The sequence below is a fragment of the Bidens hawaiensis genome, unplaced genomic scaffold (assembly GCF_021521415.1).
Source record: "Bidens hawaiensis isolate Kalapana, Puna unplaced genomic scaffold, B.hawaiensis_p1.1 tig00063087_1, whole genome shotgun sequence".
In the NCBI taxonomy this organism is placed as follows: domain Eukaryota; kingdom Viridiplantae; phylum Streptophyta; class Magnoliopsida; order Asterales; family Asteraceae; genus Bidens; species Bidens hawaiensis.
Window position 1 is genome coordinate 25,348 of NW_027506528.1, and position 15,867 is coordinate 41,214.

The following is a 15,867-nucleotide window of genomic DNA, read 5'->3' on the forward strand; positions in this document are numbered from 1 at the left end:
CAATAAAACCGTTTTCATCCAAACCGGTTCTTAAACCGGCGGTTTTGGGACCGGTTCCACTTATGATCTACCAAACCGGTTCTAAATTGAAACAAACCGAGCTGGACCAGATCGACCTCTCTTGCTTCTAAACGGGTTTCTAAACCAAACTGGTTTTGACCAGGCTTTGATTTGGTTTGGGGAAAAAAGAACGGTTTTGTACACCTCTACCTAGAGGTGCACAAATGACAGATCCAGTTTTTTTTAACCGGACGGGTGGGATGGAGCCGGTATGGTGCGAGACCGAAGAGAACACCAGCCTACATGTCTTGGGATCGCGTGGGCTAACACTCTAGCCTCCAGTGAATCGATAGTTTTTTTGTTGTTTTTTAACTATGTTCTTTTAATAATACAAGTGAATTTTATTTGATGCTCGAACCATGCTGAAGCTCAAAAATGCTCGGCTCATTTACACCCCTATTTTCTTTCTATATTAAAATGTAGTTTAGATTCATAATTACCCTTTATTTACAAATTCTATTTCATCATGTTTCATATGATCATATCTACTATGTCGGGTCTCGTATCTACTCTCTTGGGCCTAACAGAGTAATGTTAAATACGAAAATAAAGCCTGACAGAATTGAAACCCGACGGAATAGATCCATGGCACCATTTAAGTGTATCCATATAGATGTTGTTGGTTAAAAAACGAAAAGACGTCAAATAGATGGTCTTAAGGGTCATTATTCGGTTTATTTACTTACATATTTATATTTTTGAATGAACCAAATCACTACCTTCAAAACCCTAAATCAGCATAATTTTGAAGCATGAGTGGAACAATAGCAGCAGAGAAAGCTTCATTAACAACCAAAACCCCATCCGATTTCCTCAAATCCATTCGAGGCAGACCCGTTGTTGTCAAATTGAACTCCGGCGTTGATTACAGAGGTTCAATTCTTACTTAATTTCGTTATTTGCACTGTTATTAACCCCTAATTTGGAAGCAATCGTCTTGAATACTTGTTTAGGGTTTAATATCATGTAAAATTCATATATATAGCAGTTAAGTTGTCTAACACTAATAATCCAGTATACTCTTCTACTGATAACAAATTAACCTTTTGCAACTTGCAAAACATTAACAGTTGTAGCAAGTAGGAACTGATTAAGACTTAAAAGTTAAAACACTAAAAGTTGATAATTAAGACTTAAAGCATAGATATCAGGAATAACGGTGATATATCAGTCAAATATCGGTCAACATTGCTGATATTATCGATACCGATATTTTACCAAGGGATTGATAACCGATTTATTACCGATACCGATATATCAGCGATATCGACTGCATAGTATGGTTATGTTTAAGGCTGTTAATGAACCAACGTTCAGTGAATAGTTCGTGAACCGATGGGCGGGAAGTTTGTTTATGTTCGTTCGCTTAATAAATGAACGAACATAAACAGACCCCTCCGTTCGTTTAATTATATTCGTGAATGTTTGGTAATGTGCTCATGATAGTATTTCGCTATTCTGTATGTTTATTTATTTTATCTAACTTTTTTATATTCTTTTATATATTACTCCTAACATAAAATAGGAAACCATATTCTCACATTGTTTTTGCATTGCTCTCATCTTCTTTCTCGTTATTCACATTGATGAATAAATCGATCTCAATCTCTAGGCTCCGCCGATTTTCTTTGTGTTCATTTGTGTCCGTGAACCATTCGTGAACACACTTAATGAATGAACATGAGTATAACATCTCGTTCGGTAAGTGTTTGTAAACCGTTAGTGAACAAATTATTTCCTTAACACATGAACATGAACAAGGCCTTGTTCGTGTTTGATCGGTTCATTTGCAGCCCTAATCATGCTACAATTTAGATCCTTAATTAAGCAGAATTGCCAAACACTCAGATCAACTGTTTATCTAATTATTGCTATTGTTATACTCATAAGCGTATCCGAATACTATCTTCTACGTTGTGTTTTGTTACAGCTGCTTATTTCAAAACGCATAAGCAGTTTTAAAGGCAAAGTAAGATTCTAATCGTTGCATATTTGTCCACTACGGTACTAGTATGTTCCATCCTAGTGGGTACCATTGTTTTTACCTGAACCACATGTTAGGTTTGGTGTGTGATAGTTGTAACATAGGTCCCGACACCTCTCCGACTAGGTCCATTAGGTTTGGAGTTTTGAGGAGAAGGTGTCTTGCTTCTTATTTTGGTCTTCAAAGCTTGTTTTGGAGATGAAGTTAACGTCTTGGGGGATATGCCCCTCTAAATATTGTAAAGGTTTTCTTGTGATATAAAAGTTTGCCGGGCAAATGCCCTTTAACCGGAAATCATTGCATTTTTAGAATTTATGTAAATCTTGATGAATTTTAGACAATCATAAAGATTTTCAGGATTATAATAAGTTCCTTTTTTCACATTTTTTGCACCAAATAGTACTAAACGAGCACTCATTAAAACCATTACACAGGTATTCTGGCTTGTTTGGATGGATACATGAACATAGCAATGGAGCAAACTGAAGAATATGTTAATGGACAACTGAAAAACAAGTACGGTGATGCGTTTATTCGAGGAAACAATGGTATGTTTTTTCTGTTTAATTTGTTTAAGCAACTACTTTTTACCATGAAATGTACATTGGCGGTGACATTAATATCTTGTTTTGCAGTTCTTTACATCAGTACATCAAAGAGGACGATTGCAGAAGACGAGTAGGCGAGTAGCTCAAATTTTCAACTTGAAGTCATATCATGATCTGTGCTATTTTGTTAATGAATTGGTTTTTATCTTCAAAGTTTAGTAAGTTTTTTCAAGACTGTTAATAGATTGACTGTTGACCCGAATTTGATTTGTTTCTGACCCGTTTAATGTTTAGTTCACATTGCTGTAAGAGTTTTTGGATCACTTTGCCTTGTTTACAATGACAAGTTGAGTTATTTGTTTGTTTTAAAAATAGTTTGTAGTATTGTTGAAATAAACTTTGGTAGTTATATAACTGCTTAAGAATGTTGGCTTAACCGGTCAGCCATACTTAAGAAGCGGATTATTTAAGCCCCATGCGATTTTTTGTCAAAGAACAATGCGTCTTCATCATGTGTATAAAGGTTGGCATGCATCCAGCTATAAGTCAACTAGGCAAAAGTTTGGTAACAGGATTTTTGTAATATTATGTTTGGATAATGGGTACAAATTTATGATTTTGTATAACAGAAAAGAAAAATTAAAATTGTAACTAATGTTACCATACCATGTGATATATGTTGCTGAACCTTTACATATCTGTTACACTGCTACTACCTTTAGCGTTGCAAAACTGTCGGTAATACTATTATCTTATCGCAAAATATATAGCTGTTAAAGCTGATTAAAACGAGTTGTGACAATTACGTTTGTTGCAATCATGTAGTAATGGTATATATCACATCAAAAAAAATAAAAATAAAAAAAATTCTAAAAATGAAAAGTTAAGAAAGACAGTGTTTTAGTTCAATGAATCAACTCAATTGTCCTCTTTTTTGCTATCACAATTGTCAAACTAAATAACTAATAACCTACTTTTTAAGACAGAATATGTTTATTTCAAATAATATGATATGATTGTTATGACAGTAACAACATATTTATCTTGAAACATGTTATATAAAAGATATTGTTATATTATGATTTTGGATTATAACAAACATTACAATAGATGTAAATTTTACAAATTCAAAACATAAACATTAGGGAAAAACATCCGCCACGGTGATCTAGGTAGCGACCACCTCTTTTGCTTAGTCATCGCCTTTAGTTGATACGGCGGCATAGAGTGATTCCATCACCAACCGGAAGCTGACAGATCTCCACTCTCGGGTCAGCAGCCAAAGCTTTGTTAAGTTCTAGCACGAAGTCTCTGTAATACCGCACATATTTCCTAAGTGGCGCGTCTGGTGGGGCCACCAACGATCCGTTCCACAAAGTGTTGTCGTAGCCGATCACTCCTCCAATTTTGACAAGGTCAATTAATCTTTTGTGGTAGTTAAGGTAGTTGTCTTTATCAGCATCCACAAAGATAAAATCAAAGCTTCCATGAAACTTTTTCTGTAAATTAATAAGAACATCATGATCAATTCTTAATTTTTAAACTAATACTAAAATATTACACATCATATATATATACACTTACATCTTCGATCATTTGATCAAGAAGAGGTAGCGCAGGACCTTCTCTAAAATCGATCTTGTGAGCAACACCGGCCTTTTCAATGATGGGAAGACCGATTTCATAATTTTCACGGTTGATGTCCAAAGCCAATATCTAAAAAAACATTAAAAGAAATATTTAAGCCATCTGTATATCACTAACTGTAATTTACACGTCAGCAGAGTCTATCAGTTTTCCCGTAACAGATTCTCATATTACAATATCAATATCTACCTTTCCATCATCAGGGAGAGCTAGAGCTGTGGACAAAAGTGAATAACCGGTGTAGACACCGATCTCCATTGTGTTCTTCGCGTTGATGAGTTTCAAAAGCAAGTTTAAAAATTGTCCTTCGTCCGCGGATGTAGTCATCAAGTTCCTATATTTTCATATTCATATCATAAAGTTTAATGTCTTTATATATATAAAAAAATCAATCTCTAATAGCTTAGTTAAATAAATAATAATTACCATGGGTGTTTAGCAGTAACTTCACGTAGTTCTTTCATGGGAGCAGGTTCTCTAGGGTAAACACTAGTTTCAAGTATGTATTGATAAAGTGCATCACTTTGAAGAAGACTCTTGTGGCCAACTTCTTGGTGTTTAGCCGGTTGGTTCTCGCTGCCGTTGGTGACCGCGGCCATGCTATCGGATTATATGATGATATGAGATTAATAACTTGTGTTATAGATGAAGTTGTGAGCTTGAAATGAATGAAAAATGTTAAGGTATTTATAGAGTGATATTATGAAGAAGAGTTGGTGAAGTGGGAGGGACTTTCCTTTCTAGTTCTCTTGGTGGGCGAAGAGTTGGTGACACATCTTTTATATTTTATATTTTATTATGTTTTTTCATATTTTATTATTTTTATTTGAAAGATTCAATTCATGAACCTTTAGTTGGTTAAGGTAGGTCATTAATTGATAAGCAACTTATTCTTCTTTGTTAGATGTCTTCATGTGTGCGTGGCTTGGTTTGGTTAGTCTTAACCGAATTAATCAATTAGTTTTCAGTTAATTGTTTTGGTTAATTTGTGGTTTTCGATTTGGTATCAAAATTAAACTTGGGCTAATTTTTTTGTTTAGAAATACATGAAATGAATGTATAGATACATGAACAGAAAATTTAAATATATGAAATGGATGTATAAAAGCTACAAATATATGAAAATATGAATGGTTCAATTCGGTTAATTTCAGTTACCGAGGGTACAAAAATAAACCGACAATCGATTTTTGATTAATTTCGGTTCGGTTTTGTTGGTTTTCAGTTACGGCTCACCCACTCATGCTTGAGTCTTGATTTTGATGGTTTATAATTGAAGATTATATGTATGATGTGAACTATGATTTATCTTATTTAGTTGGTTAGCAATATATTGACAAAGTTAAGTGAATTTTCTGGTAAGGATTTATTGTATCATTCAAGAAAGTAATCAATTCATATGTTATATTGTTATTTTAGTAATTTAAGGTTTAATGTGTTTTTTTAATTTAATAACATATGTTTTATATTTAATACTCTAATTAAGTTTCCAACTGCCTTCATCATCGTTAGTATGTCTTTGTAAAATTAAAATAAAAAAAAATTAGCAACATGTGTATAATTAATATTGATGACCAATTCTTGTAATGATTAATTGGTATTATTTCCTAAAAAAAAGTTGGTTTATATGTTAATATGCCATTATAATTCACAGTTACGTATAATGATTTATGTGTGATAAATATACGCAACAGAGATGACAAGATGTTAGTACTGTGAGGTGTATGATTTTCAAAATTAATATTTTAATAGTGCACACATAAAATATTTATTTAAAAGTAAATAGGTTGAGGTTGGTGAAGGGCATGAAGAATAAAATAATTGGGTTTGGGGTTGGTGAAGGTCATAAAAAACGCAAAATAAAAATAAAATTAAAAATAAAAATGTTTGTTTTTTTAATTTAGAAAAATGCAAGTGGGGCCCGTTCACCAACTTTTATCCTTCGTCTCTGACGTGACTTACACCTACTTTCTCGATTACAATATATTTCTATTTTCTAAATACGTTACATTGTAAATTGTAAAGAATGTGTACGTAAGTGTGTTTTAAAGTGACTATTTCTAGAGGTGATGATCGTGTCAGATTAATGAGTTTTTGGATTTCAAATTGATAGATTACATTGTTAGTTTAACACGACTAATGTAACCATTTACCTACATGTGTTATCTGGTTAGTGGTAGTAATTAAATTGTAAATGTGTTATCAGGTTGATGGGTTGTAAAAATGAGTTAGAGAGGTCTGAAACATGCTAGTTATGCTTAATTAGATAAATTGGCAGGTTGGTCACTTAACAATACCAGCTGAACATATTAATCTGAACACAACCCGTTTAATTAAGTATGTAAAATATAACAACTTAAAATCTAACTATTTTTATATCATATTTTAGATATGGTCATGTCAGAAATTGTTTATCTTTAATTATCATGATAAAAATAATTTAAGTTTGTACTAAAATTTTCATGAATATAAAGTTGTGTAGATAAAAAAGATGTTAGGATGAAATTATAAAAAAGTTAGGATTATGTAAGATGACATTCGAGTGTTTATTTAGCACTAAGTGAGCTTTGAGCTCACATGACATGCTTGGGAGTTTTACGAAATTTCGTTTTGATACGTTAGTTATTCTTGACATAGTACATGTTGTATGTTTAATTTCTTACTTTAATATTTTGGAACTACACATGTCGAATGATAATTGTTTTCTTTGTATTTAAAATAGCACCACTTTCATATTATATTCAAATCAGAGGCTTAGAATAGTAAATCTTAATTGATTGATTGTTTCGTAAAAGGTTGTGTTAAATGCATCTTATCCTCTTCGTTTTATTTGTTATACTTATACCCCATCAAACTAAAATACAAAACATATCTTATTGGTTTGACCTTTTTTACATGAAGTACGATGAAAAACTTAGAAGTGTAGGGTATGTTTAGCAAACCTCAAAGACCAAATGACCTATCAGCACACATTTCTTAATTGAGTATTCAAAGGACAAATACTATTCAAAATATTATTGGGTTTGTGTGATTTGTTCAAAATTAATCAACTTCCATTACAAGTTTTAATGCTAAGAAGATTTCACATATTTGGGTAGTTCAATTCCGTACCCGAATTTAGGATATCCTAAATTCAAAATTATTAATGTTTGGTCCGTATTGAACGCTCTTTGCTGATAAGTTTCCCTTCCCGTCCGTGGAGCTTGTAGGACATGGCTTCGGCTACAAGGTACGGAAGTGATCAGACCCAAACCGATCATAGACAACCAAACGTCATACATTTGATCCCGATCATGGGTAGATCTAACAAATTTTTATGAATAGTTACCGCTATCTCTCAACTTTTTTGACGAAGTACACTTTGAATACAAAACTATTTTTTTTTTCGTTTTATGTATCTGCTACCTCTGAACAAAAACTATTAGCCTGTACCACCCTCAACTTTTCTTCTAAATACGCCACTGAATCAATAATTAACACCAAGGGTGGGATATGTCAACATGTATTACTTATTACTTTATTAGTGTTCCAAGTCACTTTGACTTTCGTGTTTTACCAAAATATGCAAATCGGACCCTATCACACGTTGTTTTTTTATATGAGAAAATATTGATCTTTTTACATATAACACAAACCGAACTACATCTGGATAATGGGTAAACGAGCAATAAGCTGCGCCGCTATCCTATTTTGAATCACAAAGCCTATTCTACTAAATATAAATCCTTGGTTCATCGGGCTCTGCGAGTCACTGTGAACCACCTTCTGCACCCGCTCCAAGAAGCGAACCGCCTCGGGAGCTAGGGATCCAAAAGTGTCGAAGGCAAAATACCACGTAATTATATCTTATGCAGTTTTTTATTGTTTATATCCAAAAGTGGACCACCTTCTGCCCACGTTGTTTGTATAAATTATTTTATAATGATTATATACATTCTACTAAATACCACGTAATTATATCTTATGCAGTTTTTTATTGTTTATGTACACAATCAGAAAATAAATTAAAAGTATAGTTAATTATTACAAGTTTTTGATGGGTTGATGTTTGCACCTCCGACTCTCCTAGTCACTTGGTTGTCACTAAAGCATATATTGTTGAACAATGAGTTGCTTTAGATTTGTTTCAATAAGTTTTAGAATCTTGATTAGTTCAATAATATTTTATTTATTGGTATAAAATGTTTAAATACGTTACAATATAATAGTAAAAGTATTGTTGAACGAACGTTAAATAATAACAAAGATTTTTTTAAATGTATGAATTTTAAGAAATAAGATTTAAGATTGGAAATTGTCAATTGAAATTTGTGTTATTAGATTTATAAATTTGTTAAAGATGTTAATAAGTGGTGACGGTAGAAGTGTGTGCCAGTGGTAGAGATTGTGGTGACCGGTAATGAGAGAAAAGACGAAGGTGATGTTGGTGGTTGCAGTGTTGGCAATTATGGTGCATCAACTTGTCTAGTGGAGACAAGTAATAAGTAGATTGGGAGAATCAAATTGCATAAATACAAAAAGGAGATTGGAAGAAGACAACGCTCATATAACATTTGTTACCCCCTTTTCTCTCTTGTATCTGGTTTATATTACTCATCGAAGGTTTGTTGTATGACTTGTATCATTCGATTGGGCTACTAGATGGGCTATTTGATTGGGCTTAGGTGGGTTCACAACAAGTAGCTATGACTATGAGCCTATGATATATATGTAACTTGATTGAGCTAATAATATAATTATTGTTGTTAAAGAATCAAGCAATCAAGATCATATCGAATTTTAACTTGACTTGACCTCACTTTAATCAAACTTGAACCTTTGAACAAAGTTTACTTTGTTATTCCTTGTATATATTTTTTGAGTTGTTGGATCTCCTTAAATGGGCTCGGTTTTCCTTAACGCTATGTGTTAAAGAAGAGATTCAATAAAGTTTTAAGTTTAGCCTAGATTCTTAATGTTATCAGAATTTATTGGCTTCTTTGTGGTTGTATCACAATATCAAATTGATGTTCAGGTGCACACACTAGAGAAAGAGAATTTACTTAGTTCTTCAACATATACATAAAATTGGGTTATTACGTTTTCTTAGACAAATGCCAATGGAAAGTTTCAAATAAAACTAATAAACAATTAAATATTAAAAGTAAATATAGACCAAGGCAATTCTATATATAGTGCATTTGTAAGATTTCTTTATTGCTCTTTCTGCGATACAGAACACAATGCAAGTTTGTTGAAGAGGTGTGTGAAGCGGTTCCTTTTCGCAAACTGATTCACATTGTAAATCGATTCGATTTAATCAGCTTTGGTCAAAACCGGTTTGAGGAGAAATATTCGAACCCTATGCAACCGGCCTAGGTTTGTTTGAAACTGGTTTGGAATCCAAACTCAAGGTTTGGGTCGGGCCGGAACCAGTTTGGCTCAAACAAACATTATGCACCATTGGTGTGTTTTGTTATACTTACAGGTGGGGAACACTACCTCACTATCACCTCAACCACACAAAGCTCCACACCGGTTTCACTCCCCACCTTTACCTATCAAGAGATGAGAGAAATGAGAACACAATATTCTTTAAACAATATTACATTACACTAAAAAAAAGACACGAGTTATAATATGTATCTTATTGTATTTCTGAACCTAAGATTTAGGGTGTTAATTGAACCTCATCTCTCTCCATATATAGATTAAAAATCCAATAACACACCTATAGTATACATAACAATACTTTGTAATGTTATCTCCTAACATTATAGAAACTTTTAATTCTTTTTTTAAATCATCCACTTTCTTGTGTTTTTTGTGCTTTTTAAGTCATCACACTCTTCAAGTTGGATAGCCCTGTTGTCCCACTCCGACCAGATCATGTTATCTTAACCGGCCCATGACGGCTTTAAAGTCTGGCTTGTTTGGGCGTTCCCCTGGAAAACCGGTACCTCCACAAGAGTAGAACTTTCACACGATGGGACGAAAACTCGAGTGAGCTCAATATTCAAACTGATAACCTCACAAGATGTAACTTAAATATTTAATTACCATAATCATCCACTAAAAATAACACAGGTAGAAACCGAAGTTGAGTTTTCGAGATACAAACCCTTCCCTCACTAGGCTAACCTTTATAGAAACCTCCTTTTGTTAATATAATGGATAGAAATATTGATAGATATTTGTAGACTCGTAAATATCTTGACTTATTAGACTAGAGACTAATGCACCACACCACACTCAAAAGAAAAGTTGATTTCAAAGACCACACAAATCAAACCACCACTCACGCTAGTGACTAGTGCACAAAGAATCACAACTCTTATTCAGATTCCAATACACATACATACATACATATACATATATAGATAAGTGGACGGAGATTACAAACCTCACACGATTTGATTTGATTTGATTTCATTCATCTTCATCTTTATTGATTACTACTAGTATTCAAAATGGCTGAGGTTAACGGCGATGTTAATCATCATCTACCGGCGGCGTCAATCGCCGGTCCGACTAATCCAATGGTGACGCCGCTGCTCACGGATCTGTATCAGTTCACCATGGCCTATGCCTACTGGAAAGCTGGAAAACATAACGAACGAGCTGTGTAATTAATTACTTCATTATTATTATTATTATGTTTATTATTATTATTATTATTATTATTATTATTATTATTATTATTATTATTATTATTATTATTATTACTTAACTGAAGTGAGTTAGGGCGTGTAGTTATGAAATTAATTAGGGATTGATTTGGAATTAGGAGGTTTAATTGATTTGGATGAACTCTAATTGTGTCAGTGGAAACTAGAAGCTTGAATTTTGATGTTTTGATGCATTGAGTCAATTTGTGTGCAGATCCTTCTGTTGCACATGTGATTATGTTATATGTTGTAAACGAGCCGAACCGACACAAACATGAACACGGGAATGTATGGGTTAATCAAACAGTTTTTTGTGTTCGTTTGTTTAAAGCCTAAATGGACGGTAAATAAACGGACTAAAAGAAACAAACTTAAACGAGCATAATAGGAAAAACATAAATGAACATAATTGACCAAACGTAACCAACTACACACACACACATTTTAAACGAGCTCTTTTTATGTTTATGGTTATATGAATATATCTACTTACATATCCATTAAAACTTTACCGAACATAAATAACATCTTGTTGTTGTTTGATTTACTTAATTGAAGTGTTATTGATTTATATTTAATCTAATTGTGACAGTGGAATCTAGAAGTTGGTTGTTAAGGCATTGATTGATGTTTCGGTTGCTGTTAGGATTGAATTTTGATGTTTTCAGTCAATTTGCAGATTCTTTATATGTTGTGTGTGATCTTAGATGAGTGAAAACGGACGGGATTATGTAGCATGTTCGTGTTGGTTCATTTAAACTTTAACCGAACAAGAACATGAAAACGAAAGCGAACATATAATTGAACAATTTTTGTCTTCATGTTTGTTCATTAGGAAACGGGCCTGTTCATGTTCGTTCTTTCAAAACCTAATTAAACAGTTCACGTACATAAACGAACAAATATGACAAACATAAACAGACACAAATGAACATAATTGATCAAACATAACCAAGTATACACACACACACATGATTTAAACAAGCTCCTTTTATGTTTATAATTATATTAATATAACTACTTACATATTTATTAAAAATTTACCAAACGTAAATAAACGAACATAAATGAATGGACAAAACGTTTGATCGTGTTCTGTTGGCCGTTAAATAAACGAACATAAACGAACTTCCCGCCAAACAACTCATGAACATTCAGTACAGTTCGTTTACAGGCCTAATTTTTTAAATTATTTCAGGTTTGACTTGTATTTTCGGAGGAATCCGTTTGGTGGCGAGTACACGGTTTTTGCTGGACTTGAAGAATGCATAAGGTTAATTGCAAATTTTAAATGTTCTGAGGAAGAAATTACATTTCTTCGTGAGACTTTACCTCCTACATGTGAGGTAATCAGCGATTTATACGAATTAAAGGTACAGAATGCTGATTATAGGTTGTCTAATGAATATTATTGTGATGAAATTAGGATGGATTCTTTGATTATATACAAGGAATTGATTGTTCTGATGTTGAAGTATATGCTATTCCTGAAGGGTCGGTTGTTTTTCCCAAAATACCGTTGATGAGGATTGAAGGCCCTGTGGCTGTAAGTCATAATAATCGCTTCATTCCCCAAAGTACCCTTCATGATATTGTTTAAAAGATTTTTTATTACAGGTGGTTCAACTGTTGGAAACGCCTTTTGTAAACCTTGTAAATTACGCATCACTCGTCACTACAAACGCTGCAAGACATCGTTTTGTTGCTGGAAATTCCAAACTTCTTCTTGAATTTGGGCTTCGGCGGGCCCAGGTTAATATAAGTTTTTAACATGTCTGCTTTCTTATATCATTATTAATAATGCTATTTTGTTTAATCTTTTATTTAATTCATGTTTAGGGTCCTGATGGTGGAATAAGTGCATCAAGGTATTGCTATATGGGAGGTTTTGATGCAACGAGGTGATCCTGTTTACCACATATTTACATAAATCCCGCCTTAAGTGATCAAACTATCATTTAATTTGTTGTGTTGACAGTAATTGTGCAGCTGGGAGAATATTTGGAATACCGCTTCGTGGAACGCATTCACATGCTTTTGTTAGCTCATTCATGGTTAGTGTGATATAATTTTCTTGGTATAGCATCTAATTTCATATTTGATAATCAATTTGGTTGATTTGTAGGGACCTGATGAGATTGTTGATAAGTCTCTTAGAAGTCATGATGGCTTTCGTGTATGCGAGGATTTCATTAGTGTTGTGCAGACATGGTTAAGCAAACTTAAGGTTTACTTGTGTTGTATATATATGATCTGTTTACATAGATTTATAATTTCTGTATATATTATATATCTGATTTGTGTTTCAGAGGCTAAGTATATTGAAGGGTGTTTTTGGTGAGACTAATCAGAGTGAGCTGGCAGCTTTTGTTTCGTACGCACTAGCATTTCCCGACAACTTTCTAGCTCTTGTAGACACATATGATGTAAGTTTTAAAACATATCATCCAATGCATATTAATAGACTTGTAAACGAACCGAATGAACACGAACCGAGCATGTTCATGTTTGTTCGTTTAACGTTTAACTTTAACCGAGCAAACGATTGAACGGTAACAATTAATTAAATTAAATGGGGTTTTCTGTTCGTGTTCGATTATGTCCGTTTGTCAACTGTATAAACGTTTCATGAACGTAAATGAATGAACATAACCGAGCTAAACGCAGTTACGTAAAAGTAATGTGAAAAACAATGTGTTGGGCCTAAAAAGTTGCTAAAGCTAAACTGAGCTGTAATAGGCCAGAAAGATTATAAACTAACGAAAAATAACGAACTTAAACAAATGTAACCTGACAAACATAAATGAAAGTAAACCATCAAATATAAACGGATTATAATCAATAAACATTCACAAACATAAATGAACAAACAATACATGTGTTGATGCTCGTTCGTTTAACTAAATGAACACAAATTTGTGTTCATGCTTTTTTATTAAATAAACACTTCCCACCGAACGGCTGACGAACTGTTCACTAAATGTTCGATTTGTTTACATGCCTGCTTACAAAGATTTGGTTGAATTAATAATTACATACGGTGTCGTTTCTTGCAGGTTATGAAGAGCGGCGTTCCTAATTTCTGTGCTGTCGCTTTAGCACTAAATGATCTTGGGTATGTTGTAATTTATCTTCTTTTTATTTATTTCTATCTCTTTTTTTTTCTTTTTGTAAAAAGTAAATCTTTTTTTTTTGTGCAGGTACAAAGCACGAGGCATTAGATTAGACTCTGGTGATCTTGCTTACTTGTCATGTGAAACAAGAAAGTTCTTTCAAACTATTGAAAATGAATTTAAAGTTCCCGGTTTTGGGAAAACGGGTATAACTGCTAGCAACGACCTCAATGAAGAAACCCTGGATGCGTTAAACAAACAGGCGAGTAACAAGTATTATTATTAATTAACAAGACAACATTCATAGATTAAAAAAAAGTCAAATTTCAGGGTCATGAAGTTGATGCGTTTGGAATCGGGACATATTTAGTGACATGTTATGCTCAAGCTGCTTTAGGTTGCGTTTTCAAGCTTGTTGAGATTAATAATCAACCTCGTATTAAGCTGTCAGAAGACGTCTCTAAGGTTTGGCATTATTAACTAAATAACTGATTTTGATATATTCTTAATCTGTATTAAGTAATTTGACTAATGTTTATTTTTTTACAGGTTTCGATTCCATGTAAAAAACGATCGTTTAGATTATACGGAAAGGAAGGCTACCCTCTTCTCGACATAATGTCGGGGGAAAATGAACCACCACCCGAGGTAGGTGAAAGAATATTATGTCGGCATCCGTTTAACGAGTCGAAGAGAGCGTATGTGGTACCACAACGTGTTGAAGAGCTTATGAAGTGTTATTGGACCGGGAATACAGGTGAGAAGGTTGTATTTTCACATTTAAAAAAACATGAATTGACACGCTTGTGTGTGTGTGCGCGCGCAGACAAGAAAAGTGAAGAACTGCCTACACTTAAGGAGAATAGGGAGCGTTGTGTCCGACAACTAGAGCGAATGCGTCCTGATCATATGAGGAAACTTAATCCGACCCCATACAAGGTTAACCTGACAACACTTTCTATATATAATATATATGTGTATGTATGTATATATGATTAATTGTATTGTTTATATGTTTGTTTGAGCAGGTGAGTGTGACTGCAAAGTTGTATGATTTCATTCATTTCCTATGGTTGAATGAGGCACCTGTTGGGGAGTTACAGTAGGGTTTGCAAGTTATCTCAATAAACCACAAAAGCTTTTGTTTTACTCAATTAATGTATAAGTAGATTTTTTTATATACATGTTTCAGTGTGCTTATATCATATACAATCAATGAAATAATTATTTCTCAATACTATGTCTGTATTAAAATCAGTGATTTGTTGAATGCTTGATCCTCAAACTTAACTAATTACAAACGTGATTTTTATAGCTTTAAACTTGTTACTAAGGTTGTCCAGATGTTTGAATTTTGTAACTACAGTGATCCTTATTCACTAACGCAGTTAAAATTTTCAGTTAAATTCATGTAAAATGACCAAACTATTCTTTTTATAATAATAATAATAATAACAGGCGGGACCCCACTCGGCACACTTTTCTTACTCATTCTCCATCACAGCAGCCACCGTGACCCGCCGCTGCCTCCACCATGTTGGCAACACTAACTTCACAGCCGTCCACCACCATGAGCTTCTTTGTAGTGTCCGGTCGTCAGAATCCATGTCGGAAAGTCTTTCGTCATTTCACAATCTGATCGGGTCTGCGATATGTAAAGAATTGCCGAGTGAAGCTGGTTGGAAAATTGATGTTTGACGCAATGCTAAAGGCGGTGGTGGAGCTTGACGATGGTATTAGATGGTGATGATAACTGATATGAAACATCAAGCATGCGTTAATGAACTCGCAAAAGCAAACCCGAGTTATGCACTTTTAACTATCGGTATGGAATTTTAAGTTACAACTCGATTATTAGAGCGTACAAC

General features: G+C 33.5%; 3 protein-coding genes across 3 annotated transcripts; 2 read left to right on the forward strand and 1 right to left on the reverse strand.

Annotated features, from left to right (window-relative positions):
- The first annotated feature begins 767 nt into the window (after nt 1-767).
- On the forward strand, nt 768-3,156 carry LOC143618086 (uncharacterized). Its single transcript, XM_077090416.1, has 3 exons — nt 768-933; nt 2,479-2,592; nt 2,680-3,156. Exons 1-3 carry the CDS (start codon nt 813-815, stop codon nt 2,724-2,726), a joined length of 282 nt encoding a protein of 93 aa, XP_076946531.1. The 5' UTR covers nt 768-812; the 3' UTR covers nt 2,727-3,156.
- Nucleotides 3,157-3,646: 490 nt separating this feature from the next.
- Nucleotides 3,647-4,917, reverse strand: LOC143618088 (caffeoyl-CoA O-methyltransferase-like). Its single transcript, XM_077090418.1, has 4 exons — nt 4,666-4,917; nt 4,429-4,573; nt 4,177-4,308; nt 3,647-4,091 (listed from the first exon to the last, which is right to left on the reverse strand). Exons 1-4 carry the CDS (start codon nt 4,836-4,838, stop codon nt 3,798-3,800), a joined length of 744 nt encoding a protein of 247 aa, XP_076946533.1. The 5' UTR covers nt 4,839-4,917; the 3' UTR covers nt 3,647-3,797.
- A 5,561-nt stretch (nt 4,918-10,478) lies between these two features.
- On the forward strand, nt 10,479-15,234 carry LOC143618089 (nicotinate phosphoribosyltransferase 2-like). The gene is made up of 14 exons (XM_077090419.1): nt 10,479-10,843; nt 12,085-12,232; nt 12,313-12,432; nt 12,504-12,638; nt 12,726-12,787; nt 12,865-12,940; nt 13,012-13,113; nt 13,196-13,312; nt 13,943-14,001; nt 14,087-14,261; nt 14,330-14,464; nt 14,549-14,756; nt 14,826-14,938; nt 15,028-15,234. The coding sequence occupies exons 1-14, from the start codon at nt 10,689-10,691 to the stop codon at nt 15,103-15,105; spliced, it is 1,683 nt and encodes a 560-aa protein (XP_076946534.1). The 5' UTR covers nt 10,479-10,688; the 3' UTR covers nt 15,106-15,234.
- Nucleotides 15,235-15,867: the final 633 nt, after the last annotated feature.

What these genes read in the sequence shown, in the direction of transcription:
- LOC143618086 (XM_077090416.1), top strand. Translation starts at nt 813, where the DNA reads ATGAGTGGAACAATAGCAGCAGAGAAAGCTTCATTAACAACCAAAACC. An exon ending in CTCCGGCGTTGATTACAGAG is followed by an intron (nt 934 to 2,478) that starts GTTCAATTCTTA and finishes ACCATTACACAG; the next exon opens with GTATTCTGGCTTGTTTGGAT. An exon ending in GTTTATTCGAGGAAACAATG is followed by an intron (nt 2,593 to 2,679) that starts GTATGTTTTTTC and finishes CTTGTTTTGCAG; the next exon opens with TTCTTTACATCAGTACATCA.
- LOC143618088 (XM_077090418.1), bottom strand. Translation starts at nt 4,838, where the DNA reads ATGGCCGCGGTCACCAACGGCAGCGAGAACCAACCGGCTAAACACCAA. An exon ending in CTCTCCCTGATGATGGAAAG is followed by an intron (nt 4,309 to 4,428) that starts GTAGATATTGAT and finishes ATGTTTTTTTAG; the next exon opens with ATATTGGCTTTGGACATCAA. An exon ending in TTGATCAAATGATCGAAGAT is followed by an intron (nt 4,092 to 4,176) that starts GTAAGTGTATAT and finishes ATTAATTTACAG; the next exon opens with AAAAAGTTTCATGGAAGCTT.
- LOC143618089 (XM_077090419.1), top strand. Translation starts at nt 10,689, where the DNA reads ATGGCTGAGGTTAACGGCGATGTTAATCATCATCTACCGGCGGCGTCA. An exon ending in AAACATAACGAACGAGCTGT is followed by an intron (nt 10,844 to 12,084) that starts GTAATTAATTAC and finishes AAATTATTTCAG; the next exon opens with GTTTGACTTGTATTTTCGGA. An exon ending in TTAGCACTAAATGATCTTGG is followed by an intron (nt 14,002 to 14,086) that starts GTATGTTGTAAT and finishes TTTTTTGTGCAG; the next exon opens with GTACAAAGCACGAGGCATTA.